Source organism: Narcine bancroftii, chromosome 2, assembly GCF_036971445.1.
Source record: "Narcine bancroftii isolate sNarBan1 chromosome 2, sNarBan1.hap1, whole genome shotgun sequence".
NCBI lineage: Eukaryota > Metazoa > Chordata > Chondrichthyes > Torpediniformes > Narcinidae > Narcine > Narcine bancroftii.
Genome location: NC_091470.1, coordinates 149,993,674 through 150,007,597, shown reverse-complemented (window position 1 = coordinate 150,007,597; position 13,924 = coordinate 149,993,674). Strand labels below are relative to the sequence as shown.

At 40.4% G+C, this 13,924-nt stretch overlaps 1 protein-coding gene across 3 annotated transcripts in view; it reads left to right on the top strand.

Moving 5' to 3' along the window:
• Positions 1 to 13,924, top strand: part of LOC138754360 (multiple epidermal growth factor-like domains protein 6) — a 294,761-nt gene that overhangs the window by 7,562 nt on the left and 273,275 nt on the right. Inside the window, exon 1 of one of the 3 annotated variants that reach the window (XM_069918533.1) lies at positions 12,027 to 12,424. The exons of the other annotated variants lie outside the window; for them this stretch is intronic. Within the exon in view, the coding sequence (XP_069774634.1) occupies positions 12,342 to 12,424 (83 nt within the window). The 5' untranslated portion in view covers positions 12,027 to 12,341. Of the gene's footprint in view, positions 1 to 12,026; positions 12,425 to 13,924 lie in introns of those variants that run through there. 3 annotated transcript variants of the gene reach the window in all.

Sequence of the window (13,924 nt, the reverse complement as noted above, 5' to 3'; positions counted from 1 at the left end):
TTATTTTTCACACCATAAATCACATTAACCATGATACATACTTTTTCCTTTTCAAATATATACAGTGCCATTTTCTCCCCCCCCCTCCTCCCATCCCACCCTCCCTACCTCCCCCCTCCCGTCCATTTAAAGTACAAAATCTAGGATACATTAAACCAGTCAAACAATGTTGTCATTCAATAAAAATAAACAAGAAATTCCACTGAGTCAATTCTTTTCATTTCCTTCTCCTTTCGTTAATTTAGGTAGTGAATGTCCCCGGTAGGTTTTCGCTATTGTGTTTCATGTAAGGCTCCCATATTTGTTCAAATATTTCAATATTATTTCTTAAACTATATGTTATTTTTTCTAATGCAATACATTTATTCATTTCTATATACCATTGTTGTATTTTCAAATTATCTTCCGATTTCCAGATTGACATAATACATTTTTTTGTTACGGCTAGAGCTATCTTAACAAATCTTTTTGGTGCATCATCCAAATCAATTCCAAATTCTTTGTTTTTTATGTTACTTAGGAGGAAGATCTCTGGATTCTTTGGTATATTGTTTTCTGTAATTTTATTTAATATTTGGTTTAGATCTTCCCAAAATTTTTCTACTTTCTCACATGTCCAGATTGCATGAATTGTTGTTCCCATTTCTTTTTTACATCGAAAACATCTATCAGATACTGTTGGGTCCCATTTATTTAACTTTTGAGGTGTAATATATAGCCTGTGTATCCAGTTATATTGTATCATACTTATTGTATTTATTGTATTTCTCATCGTTCCAGAACATAACTTCTCCCATGTTTCCTTCTTTATCTTTATATTTAAATCTTGTTCCCATTTTTGTTTAGTTTTACCATTTGTTTCCTCATTCTCCTTTTCTTGCAGTTTAATATACATATTTGTTATAAATCTTTTGATTATCATTGTATCTGTAATCACATATTCAAAGTTACTTCCCTCTGGTAAACTCAGACTGCTTCCTAATTTGTCCTTCAAGTAGGATCTCAATTGGTAATATGCCAGCACTGTATCTTGAGTTATATTGTATTTATCTTTCATTTCTTCAAAGGATAATAATCTATTTCCTGAAAAACAATTTTCTACTCTTTTGATCCCTTTTTTCTCCCATTCTCTAAAGGAAAGGTTATCTATTGTAAAAGGGAGTAACTTATTTTGCGTCAATATTAGTTTTGGTAATTGATAATTTGTTTTATTTCTTTCTACATGAACCTTCTTCCAAATATTGAGTAGATGATGTAATACTGGAGAATCAAACCGTGCATCTTGGCGCCTCAGAGTTTGGCGGGCAGCAACCTCCTTTGAAGAATACCGCAGAGCCCACCTCACTGACAAAAGACAAAGGAGGAAAAACCCAACACCCAACCCCAACCAACCAATTTTCCCTTGCAACCGCTGCATCCGTGCCTGCCTGTCCCGCATCGGACTTGTCAGTCACCAACGAGCCTGCAGCAGATGTGGACATACCCCTCCATAAATCTTCGTCCGCGAAGCCAAGCCAAAGAAAAAAAAAAGAAATGCAAGGTTAAATGCTACTGTGCCTTTCCTTCCTTGCACTGCAATTTTAGACTCTTGGCCAGACACTTCCTATCCTAGGTTGTATTTCAGAAATCTGATTTCATTATTCTCACAGTAAATATTTCTGTTTGAAGCTGCAACAATGTGCTAGACATTATACTGGATCGATTTATTTGCTTTGATGATGTTTATGAACGTTTCTGAAGATTCAGATTCAAGTGAATACATTCCTCACTGATGAGGGGCACTCTTCTTGCAGACAATCAAATATGATAAGATACCTTCCTTCTGGAAAGGCAAGTTAGTATCTGTTCAGTGCTTTATCCCATCTCTTGTGCTTACAACATGTGGTGGACTTTAACTGACTATGGCAGGCAGGAACGCAGCAACAAAATTCCAGGTGGTACAGTGCCTTTCTGTTTCCCACGCATTGTTAACTGCACAGTTTTCTGGTGGGATTGACATGTTGATCAGCAGTCAGTATATCAGTTAAAAGCCCTAATTCAGACTTTGTCTCTTACCATCCCACATTATAATTTCCTAAATGTAATCTCCCATACTTTCCCTTGTATCCCAGGTGAAACTGACTGTGCTGTCAAGACACCAGTACACCAGCAAGCAATCTTTCCAAAATGCAAAGGCAACCATTCTTGTCCAAGTTATTGTCTGATCTTATGCTGTCAACTTTCCACATTACATTTATTCCATTCTCCTGCAGCCCCTCCTAATAGTTGACATTTTCAAAAATGTTCCCCCTTGCCCTCTGAATACAACAGTGGTGAACAATTCAAAGCAGAATATATTTTAGTTTTGTATATTTAGGAAGGGAAGAGTTTTGCCAACACAGCAGCTATTCAGAAATAGTTCCTTCAACCCTTAATTTTTTTTTTCTGACCCTAGATACTGACTTTTGTAAAGTTATGTTCAAAAGTGTTGGCTCGGTATTAACCAGTCTTGGCAATGAGCATCAGTCACCACTGACTCCAAAACTATGGCTAGCAAGCTGTTTCTACTCCCCCTTGCACCCCAGTTGCATACCCAGCTTTAATTGCAGATGGCAGCCCAGCTGACTTCAATTAATTTGACACAGACAAGATTAAATGTGGGGCTTTCCTGATTGGATTGTAGTGTATTTAGCAGCTGTACCATAGGGAGGTTGTTGGTTTTAGTGTTATACTTTTAAATTGTATATTTACAGTGGTAGAGTTTTATGCAGCTCAATTTCTGTAACGCTAATTGAAATTGTCTTTTTTTTAAAAATGGCAAAATTAGAGCTCTAACCGTTCAAACCTTCATTGCCCTGTTTGAGCCACTCTATAAGGAGAAGTCATGGTTCACACACATGGTGGTAAGTAATCTTGTAGTAAATGACTAGTGTGGTTGATTATGTGAGTAAGTGGTTTGACTAGATCTTTGTCTTATAGCCTGCTAACATCTACTGGCCACATATAATAGTTAAGACATTGGATGTATTGGTGATTAATGGACACTCAGAGCTGTGATTTCAGATTTATTGTCAGAGTACATATGTGATATTACAGACAACCCTGAAATTCTTTTTCCTGTGGGCAGAATTACCACTTAATGGTAGTGTAAGGAAAAAAAAGTGAAGAAATTATTACAAACTGCAATACAGAGAGGGTAAAAAAGTGCAAAAATAAGAGTCCTTAATTGAGTTTATTGTTGAGGAGTCTATTTGGGGAGGGGTAGCAGCTGTTCCTGAATCTTGTGGCACCTGGACCTCTTCCCTGATGGTAGCAGTAAGAACAGTATGTGTGGCAGATCCTTGATGATTGCTGCTGCTCTCCAAAGGCAGCGTTCCCTGTGGATGCTCTTGATAGTGAGGAGGATTTTGTGTGATGTCCTGGGCTGTGTCTGTTACATTTTTGCAGGGGTTTTTGCTCAGGTGCATTGGTGTCCCCAGACCATGATGCAGCCGGTCAGCACACTTTTGAAGGCTGGCTCTGGGTGCTGGGGATAAAACCACCTGCTTGCTCCCTGCAGAAATAAATGGAAATGTTCTTGAAGCATCAATAATAGTATGAATGGTGTTGGATATTTTGAAGAGTATTAAGGTGGATAAGTCCCCAGGGGTTCCACGTTATTGAAAGTTGTAACAGAAAACATTAATGATGCCTTGACTAAGATCTTTGTATGATCAATGACAATAGGCAAGGTCAAGAGGACTGGAATGTTTCTAATGTTGTTCCATTGTTCAGAAAGGGAAAGAGATATTCCAGGAAGTTAGATGGGTGAGGCTTGCATCAGTGGTGAAGCTTTTTTTTAAAAAAAATTTTAAATTTTTCACACTATTAACCATATTGACAAAAATACACAAACATTTCCCTCTTGAATATACACAGTGTCATTTTCTCCCCTTCCCCCCCTCCCTCCTTCCCACCCCCCTCCTCACCCACTAAACGTTCAACATATATGATACCTTAAACCCATTACACAATGTCATCGTACAATGAAAATAAACAAGAAAATTGTGTCATCTACTTTTACACACTGGGTCAGTTCATTTCGTCTTCTCATTCTGTCATTTTAGGCGGTGGAGGTCCACAGTAGGACTTCTCTGTTGTGTATCTGTTGTGTACCATGTATGGTTCCCAAATTTGTTCAAATACTGTGATGTTATTTCTTAAATTATATGTTTTTTTTTCCAATGGAATACATTTACTCATTTCTATGTACCATTGCTGTATTCTCAGGCTATCTTCTAATTTCCAAGTTGACATTATACATTTTTTTGCTACAGCTAAGGCTATCATAATGAAACTTTTTTGTGCACCATCCAAATCGAGTCCAAGTTCTTTACTTCTTATCTTACTTAGAAGAAAGATCTCTGGATTTTTTTGAAGAGGAAGGAGGAGATAGGATTTAAACTCATTTGGAAAGTATAGTCAGCTTAGCTTTATGCAGAGCAGGTCAAATCTTACACATTTGATTGAGTTATTTTTTGAGATGACTGAGTATGGGCAGTGGATGTGTCCACGTGGACTTTAGTAAGGCATTTGCTCAGGTTTCTTGTGATGAGCTGATCCAGAGGATATGGTGCATTGGACCTGTGAAGAAGTGATAGTTTGGATTTGAAATTGGCTTGCCTGTAGAAGTCAGCAGTTAGAGATGGAAGGGTGTAATTCTGCTTGGAGGTCTGAGACTAGTGGTGCTCTGCAGGGATCAATGTTATGATTGATTTTTTTTTTAAATGAATTTGATGAAAAAGCTGGTGGGTGGGTTTGTAAATTTGCAGATTGGCAGAATTTTGGTCAGGGAAGAAGGTTTTCAAAGAGTATAGTAGGATATTGATCAATTACAGATGAGATACAATTACAACGAGATAGACAACAGACTCGCCAAGGCAAATAGTGCCTTTGGAAGACTACACAAAAGAGTCTGGAAAAACAACCAACTGAAAAACCTCACAAAGATTAGCGTATACAGAGCCGTTGTCATACCCACACTCCTGTTTGGCTCCGATTCATGGGTCCTCTACTGGCATCACCTACGGCTCCTAGAACGCTTCCACCAGTGTTGTCTCCGCTCCATCCTCAACATTCATTGGAGCGACTTCATCTCCAACATCAAAGTACTCGAGATGGCAGAGGCCGACAGCATCGAATCCATGCTGCTGAAGATCCAACTGCGCTGGGTAGGTCACGTCTCCAGAATGGAGGACCATCGCCTTCCCAAGATTGTGTTACATGGTGAACTCTCCACTGGCCACTGAGACAGAGGTGCACCAAAGAAGAGGTACAAGGACTGCCTAAAGAAATTTCTTGGTGCCTGCCACACTGACCACCGCCAGTGGGCTGATATCGCCTCAAACCGTGCATCTTGGCGCCTCACAGTTCGGCGGGCAGCAACCTCCTTTGAAGAAGACCTCAGAGCCCACCTCACTGATAAAAGACAAAGGAAAAACCCAACACCCAACCCCAACCAACCAATTTTCCCTTGCAACCATGTCTGCCAGTCCCGCATCGGACTTGTCAGCCACAAACGAGCCTGCAGCTCATTACCCCTCCATAAATCATCATCCGCGAAGCCAAGCCAAAGAAAAGAAAGACAGATGAGAACAGAAATGGCAGATGGAGTTTAATCCAGTCATGTGTGAGGTGTTGCACTATGGTAGGGAAATGTTAGCAGTAGCACTCTTAGAAACATTGATGGGCAGAGGGCTCTGGGTATCCAGGTTCATTGATACTTAGAAATGATCATGGTAAAGAAAGCGTATGCTTTCATTGGTTGGGGCATTGAGTATAAGAGTAATGAAGTTGTATGAAACTTTGTTGCAATTTTGGTCATCCCATTACAGGAAGAATGTAGAGCCTTTAAGGGTTCAGAACAGATTTACTAGGATACTGCATGGAATGGACAGTGTGAGCTGGAAGGAGAGGTTGGAAAAACTTGGGTTGTTTTTCCAGGAGCATTGAAGGATGAGAGGAGACTAGAGAGAAGTTTATAAAATTACAAGAAGAATGATAGACAGTCAGAAACTATTCTTGAGGTTAAAAAAAGTTCCATACCTGAGGACATGGGGAAGGTCTAAAGAAGATGTGCAGGCAAGGTTTTTAAGAGTGGTAAGTGTCTGAAACATGTTGCCTGGAGTAGTTGTGGAAACAGATTCAATAGTAGTGTTTGAGGATTCTGGTGAAACAGATGAATGTGCAGGGAACAGATGTGTATCCTGTGCAAGCAGCAAGAGTTTGGTTTATGTAGCATGTTTGTGTGTGGAAAGGCTTGTTCCTGGCATGTATTGTTCCATGTTAAATACATCTTCATTCTGTTCTCAGATAGCAATAAAGTGTTGATGTGGAGTTACTGTTGTAATATGAAAAAAAAAATAGCTGATTTGGATACAGCAAGCACTGCAGATTGCATTTAAATAGTTACACAAATTACAACTTCCAGTCACACAGGGATTAAGTCAGTGGGCCAAAAGATAGTTCTGACTTTGAATCCCATTGCAGCAGTTCACATAATTAGATACACCTGGAAATAAACCTTGTGTACATAATTGCAACCAGGAAACTATAGGTTATAAATGATAGATTTCCTTCCACAGAAAAATTGGACAATGCTGTTTTTAGCTCCAGGCCCATATATGAGATGAATATCATTGCCTCCACAATTTTAGGACAATAAATCAGGCACTAAGAGTGACATCAGCACCCCAGCTGGTAAATATACTTTTAAAAAGCCACATGATCTGTTGAGATGTTTCGAGGAAAGTTCAGCTGTGTTTTCATCCTTGCTCTTGGAATGCAATGCACCAACATGACAGAGCTTGAGTCCATCACAGGCCACCAGTGGATGCTTTCTCTGACAGCATGGCATTCTTGAACTGGGTTTGGGTGGGTGGTTGGTAGGGGGAAATAACCTAAATATTGCAGATGCCGGAGGTCGGAAATTAAATCAGTTAATATTTGGAAATCTCAGCAAGTCAGGCAACACCAATGGAATGAAAAGGAGATTTAATGATTCAGGTCAAAGATCCTTCATCAGTGTGTAATGTCGGACTGAAATACAGTGCCCTTCATAATGTTTGGGCTGCACATTTTTTCTTTATTTGTCCATGCTCCACAAATGTCAATTTGCAATTAAACAATTTGCATGCAATTACAGTGGACATTCCAGATTTTATTCAAAGTTATTTGTATACATTTTGGTTTGACCTTGTAGAAATTATAGCACTTTTTATACATAGTTCTTTTTTAGGGCACCATAATGTTTGGGACATTGGCTTCATAGGAGTTTGTGAATACTCGGGTGAGTCTAATTGCTTCATTGGTGCAGGTATAAGAGCTTAGAAGCTAAAAGCTTCTAAGCTTTTGATCACCTTTGGAGTCTGTAGTTGCCATTTTTCAACATGTGGACCAGAATTTTGCCAATGCAAGTCAAAGAAGCCATTATGAGGCTGAAAAACAATAAAATATTAAGAGACATCACCCATACCTTAAGATTACCAAAATCTACAGTTTAGAACATCATTAAGAAGAAAGAGCTTTCTAGTGACCTGAAATCCAAATGCCTGCACTCTTTCTTTTTAATGATGTTCCAAACTCTTTGGCAATCCTAAGATTTTGGTGATGTTTCTCACTGTTTTATTGTTTTTTCAGCCTCTTCATGTCTTTGATTTTTTTTCATTGTCACAACTCTGGTCCTCTTGTTGAAAAACAGCAACTACAGATTCTGAGGGTGATTAAAAGCTTAGAAGCAAGCCTAGCTCTCTTATACCTGCACCAATGAATCAATTAAACAGACTTGAGTCCTCACAAACACCTGTGAAGCCAAATGTCCCCAATATTATGGTGCCCTGAAATGAGGGGACTATTTTTTTTAAAAAAGGTGTAATTTCTAGAAGGACAAACCAAAATAATACAAATAACCTTGAACCAGGACGTTAATGAAGTTTTTAAAATAATTTTTTTATTTTTCACACTGTGAACTATATCAACCAAGATATGTGCAAATGTATCTCATTAACTTTACAGTGGTCTTTTCTCCCCTTTTCTCCCCCTTCCCTCCCCTCTACCCACCCCCTCCAATACCCATAAATATTCATCATATACAATAAAACCATAAAACAATATCGTCACAAAAAGGAAAACAAACAAGAAAAATGTGTCATTATTTATTATACATTGAATCCAGTCATTTTGTCGTCTTATCATTTTCATTCTCATTTTAGGGGATGAAGCTCTCTCTTATGTTCCATGTACGGTTCCCAAATTTGTTCAAAGATTGTGACTTTATTTTTTCCAATGGAATACATTTATTCATTTCCATGTACCATTGCTGTATACTCAGGCTCTCTTCCATGTTGTCTCAATACGTTCTTGCATCCACCTCTTCGCCACCTCTATCCCCCTTTCCCCATTTTCTTAGTTTTCTCTTATTGCACTTAATGAACGACAACACATTTAAGACAAAGTACCCCTGCAGTTCCCACATCCACTAATACCTTAACCCCAAAGTTCACCCCTCTTTGAGTTGCCCCATACCCCTTGCCGAGCAACCACAACTCCCCTTTTCATTTGGGACATTAATGAAGTTTGAGCCTTAAAGAAGAGGTATAAGAATAGTGCCAAATTTTTTTAAAAAAAGCCTCATATTTATCTCTCAAATTATGTGATCTTCTCCAAAAGAACACAACTATGCGTTTCTGCATTCCAACGCCCACTGTCACTGTTATAAATTTTCTTGCAGCTAAAGCAATCTTTAAAAATGGTTTATGATGTGTGGATCAAGCATTGAGCTTCATTAACCTCCTTGAAATATTTAAAAGTTATAAATGATTAATTCTGTGTGATAAGGGGGAAACGCAGCAACCAGGTTTCTATTCGAGTTTCTTTCTTATTTTTTCTTTCTTTTTTGAGGTTTAGTGGGGAAGAGGGTTGGAGTTTATATTGTATAATAGATTTGATATTAATATTTGATTTTTATATTTTTTACTTGGATATTGTATGTTTGGAAAACTTGTATCATTTTTTAAAAAAAAAACCTTAACAAAATCTGGAATATTACATGTGTAATGAAACAATTCATGTTTAAAACTGTGGAGCATCGGGGCCTTTCAAGGAAAAATAAGTCTTTGTCCCAAACACTATTGAGAGCACTCTGTGTCCATGCCCAGAGTGGTATTTTATTCTCAAGATTCCTTTATTGTCATGTAATAAAACAGTGCAATATTGCATAGAATTTGCTTTCGTCTGCTGTAAGGCAGACAAAGCTGTTGTCAGAAATTGCCTGAAGCGGTTCTTGCAGTCAAATAGAGAAGAAAATTGGAGTCACCGAGTGGCTATGGACTCCCCTCCAGCATTCCTGCAGCCCAAACAATCAACAGCTAGAGTTCCAGATCTGAACCTCTGACACAAGAAAGAAATTGTCAGTGCCCTTGCATCCTGGTTCCAATACCTGATATCCCTTCAGCCAGTCTCAGTTGAGTACTTCTCACTTAACAAAGGTTTAATGGAGATCTGTTGTGCACTAGCTGTGCCACTGCCCACTTCTCTGGTGGCCTTGATTCAGGTGTGCATTGGCAAGTTGCTTTACAGTGAGGAGGCTATTGGGGCCAGGCCTCCAGCTTAGTTCAGTCAATGCAAACAACTTTATGGCTTGGCTTTGTGAATGAAGATTTAAGAAAGGGGCTGTCCACATCTGCTACAGACTCTCTGGTGGCTGACGAGACCAATGTGGGCCAGACATGCCTGGCTGCAAAGGAAATTCTGTTCTGGATTTGCTACTGTTATGGTTCTTCATTTCCTTTTGTCCTCAAGACCAGACCTGTGTGCGTTCTCGAAGGAGATGACTGAATGGTGTGTCGCCAAGCAATTGGAGGCTAGACCAGACCTGTGTGCATTCTCGAAGGAGAAGACTGGTGAATGGTGTGTCACCAGGCAATTAGAGATGGTCAATGTGACAGGCACCAAGGGATTTCTTCAGAGTCCTTGTACCTTTTTTTCAGAGCCTCTCTGTCATGGTGGCCAGTGGAGAGTTTGCCAAACAGCAAAATCTTGGGCAGGTGATGATCCTACATCCTAGAGACTTGCTCTGACCAGTGTAGTGGTGTTTTCAACAGCATGGTTTTGATGCTGGTAATCTCCGCCTGTTCAATGACTTAAGTGTTGAAGTCACTCCAGTGGATGTTGAGGATAGTATGGAGACAGTGCTGGTGGAAGTGCTCAAGGTGGTGACAGTAGGTGACGCATGACTTGGAGGGTGGTCAGTACAATTGCTCTACACACTGATCTTTGTGCCAGTAGTATTTGGACTATTACAGAATGTGTAACTCGTGCAAGGAAGTATTTGTTTCACAACAAATACTCCCAACAACTTGGAGTTTAGGTGTATCTAAAAATGTTTGGATTTCAGGCTCACAATTGGGTTATCTAACAGTCATAATTTTAAAAAAAAAATGTTCTCACTTGTCCTTGACTACCCCAGGATGGTGTGTCAAGTACGAGAGTCAGGGGAGAGCTTGGATGCAAAGTGAGGCATTTGTGGAGGGCTTTGTTACCCACAGCAGAGCTTGAGAATAAAAATTTATTGGCTACAAAGTGCTTCGAGTTGTCCCAAGGCCTTGAAAAATGTATAATAAATTCCAGACTTTTTTAAAATTGTTTTTGGATTTATCAATGGAATTCACAATAGAACATCACAGAAAGGGGTGGGGGGGGGGGGGTCCATTTGGCTCACCCAGTGCATGCCAACCTCCAATCCCACTTGGCTGCATTAGGTAGGTATCCCTCTTAATCCTCTCCCCTTATATCAAACTAACACCCTTTTCTTGGTCTGGACTCCTCCCCTAGTCAGCTCTGTGTCTATTCTGAAAATTCCTTTTTTTGCCTATTCTTTGTCATACCCTGAAAAAAGTCTCAGGCCCCAAACGTCAGCAATATATCTTTCTCTCCTATGGAGCTGCAAGACTGGCTGAGTTCCTTCTGCATTTTGGTGTGTTTTTATCTGTGCCTATCCACTAGCCTTTTGAGCGCTATATTTGCCTCTACTACCTCTTCTTCAGTTCATTCCAGCTAATTCTTGGAGGTTTCCATGGCCAATCTGTGAAGTCCCCTTGCACAGTGGTGGGTGAAAAGAAGATCAGACTTGCAAGGGGGGGGGGGGGCTACTGCTCTTGTGCCTGACCAGCTCGTTGTGAGGGACCAGAAACTGGATGGGACGTGGCAGCGAAGATCATAGGCAGTTTGGGACCTCTTTCCCCCCATCCACAACAGAAACCTTGGCCACACGGTCCACGATAACAGCTGAGGTTTGGTAACAGAACCTGACGGCCACCTGTGTGCCATTGTCACTTCTGCCGCAACCCAGTGGCGTTATCAGCAATCTCCTAAAAGATGGGTGTTGCATTCCTGCAGGGATCAGTGGCAGGAAGGTGTTGTCTATAATCTTCCCAAGTCCAACAAAAATCTCCCAGTCACAGGCAAAATAGCAAGAAGACTGGAATTTGTAAAATATCAACAGAAAGTTCTGGAAACCTTCATCAGGTCAGACACTGGAGAACAAAGTTAACCTTCTAGCTGGATAATTCACCAGAACTAGATGAGTATCGATGTTGATGTGGAGTAAGCGGAGATGGGGGGGGGGGAATGGAGAATTGGTATGATGGGGTAAAACGCAGGAATGTTCAAATTTCTAAAGGGCTTGATGGAGTATATTTAGAAAAGTGTTTCAACCCCTTTTTGTGGTGTTTGTAATCTCGCAACACCTCCGCGAATTCATAAAAAGCGCACAACACCGTTTTGAACCTCTTTTCGTTCTCCTGCATGTTGGTCCTTCAAGCGGCATGAGGACGCTCGCTCGCCTTCCTGCCGTGGCCTGGACGGTGGCAGAAGGCTGAGGGGTGGGGTTTTATGAATGAATGAATGAATGGAGGGGGTGTGTCCGATCTGAAACTCCACCCTCGGGTCCATGCAAATCTAGTTCTGGGTGGACTTTAGCGGAGATGTGAATGTTGCGGTGTCTTCTCTCAGTCGCGGGAACGATCGAAGAAGCTCCACTAACGTGGAATGGCCGGTTAGCGTCTGAAATGCCATCCTAGTGGAAATTTGGGAAGGATGAAACTGTAAAATGACCAGCTTCAACTTTTAATTTCAAACATTCAGGAAGTCTGGCTTCCCTAGATTTGTCTGAAAAGATGCCAGGGCAAATTGTACAGGAGTTTACACGGAGGACCAATTGATTTTCTTTAGCTTTTTTGAACGTTTTGCATTTTTACCAGCTCTCGAAGAAACCTGGGCTCTTACCGGTGTTCAGTATAAATTCTTTAAACTGTCCGCCAAAAAAAATGTACAAAGTGTCAGTAAAGGATTGTTTGCTGTTCCTTGTTGTCACCTCAGCGATGAAGCAGGCAATATTGCAACATCATATGTAAGTATCACCTTTTAAAAGATCCTTAATTGATTGGGGGCGGGGGAAAGAAGTATATCTTGAGATATCAGAAATGAAGTCCGAACATCTGCAGACACCGTAGTTGAAGTTAAAACCCCGATACTGAAGAAACTCAGCTGGTCAAACAGGGTACTTTATGGAGCAAAGATCGCTAACTTGAACTATCTGCAATTTTCAGAGTGGATGTTGAAATGCTCTTCCTGGCGAGGGAAGATGAAATGTAGTTCGGACAGTGGCTTTCTGTGTAAACGGTAACGTATGCTGTTCGATCGGGCTAACAGAGATGGATTCGATCCTGGTTAATTTCACCGACAGCCCCCGATCCTTTTGCTAACTTTCTAAAATGATTCTGTACTGCAGTCCACTGTGGACGCCTACTCTTCGAGTAACTTTTGTCAGATGTAACTTTTTTTGTCGCGGTGAAGTTCTCACGCCCTGGCGCTTCTCATGAAACCAGTTCAGAAAAGTTTATAACCAGTAAATCTGTAATTCCACATCACTTATCTGGTTCCAATTTCCTGCCCCTCTCTCCAGGGTGCTCTTGCTGCCCTTCTCCCATACATTCCTCCTCTTCTCCCCCAATAAAAATCAATATCGATGATGAGATTTACGAGGACTCGGAAACTCGGGATGCAACCAACAGCAGAGCCATCAAGAACTGCCCCACCACTGTCATTACTCAAGGACGGTGAGTTCAAATGGAATATTCCCATTCTTGAATGAAAAGCAATTAATTCGGGTCCAATTCCGAATCTTATTGCAATAGATGGCAATTTTTGCACCCTGCACCACTCGACAAACGATTCTTTCTTTAAAAGGCCTATTTTGCGTATTTGTATTTCATAAATTTGGACATTAATTAGCTAGGAGAGAGAAAATCTGATTGCCTAGGGATTCCGAACAGATCAACCTACTTAGTGGCATATTGTCAACTGGCTTTATTTCCCATGGCATACGTGCTTTTTACAGAGTCTTATTTGATACAGACTAACTGAATAATGGTTACACTTAGTAAAATGTGTGGACCCAAAAAGGGATCTTTTCACAAGATCTCCATTTTCCAAGTGCTGCTGCCAAAATCTTTGGAAATTAAGTGGATTGTCTGAATCGAGAACCATGCTGGGTTTTGGGTTAATGCCAGATTTTCTGGCACCTTTTGGTGCTGGGAAACCCTTACAGGAGAGAGAGAGAGAGAGAGAGAGAGAGAGAGACTGTATACAGTAGACTTGGTACATTTCTGCTTTTATATTGAAGATGTACTTGAATCTTTGAAATGTGGGAAGCTGACATAAATGGTGTAATAAAACCTGAAAGTCTGCATAGTTGAAGTTAAAAACACAATGCTGGAGAAACTCAATGGGCTAAATAGGGCACATTATGTAGCAAATATATATATATATAAGCAGCATATCCAGCTTGAGGCCTTCAAGGAATAGGCACCTGACCAAAAACAGTAGGGATAAGGAGCAGTAGTACAGG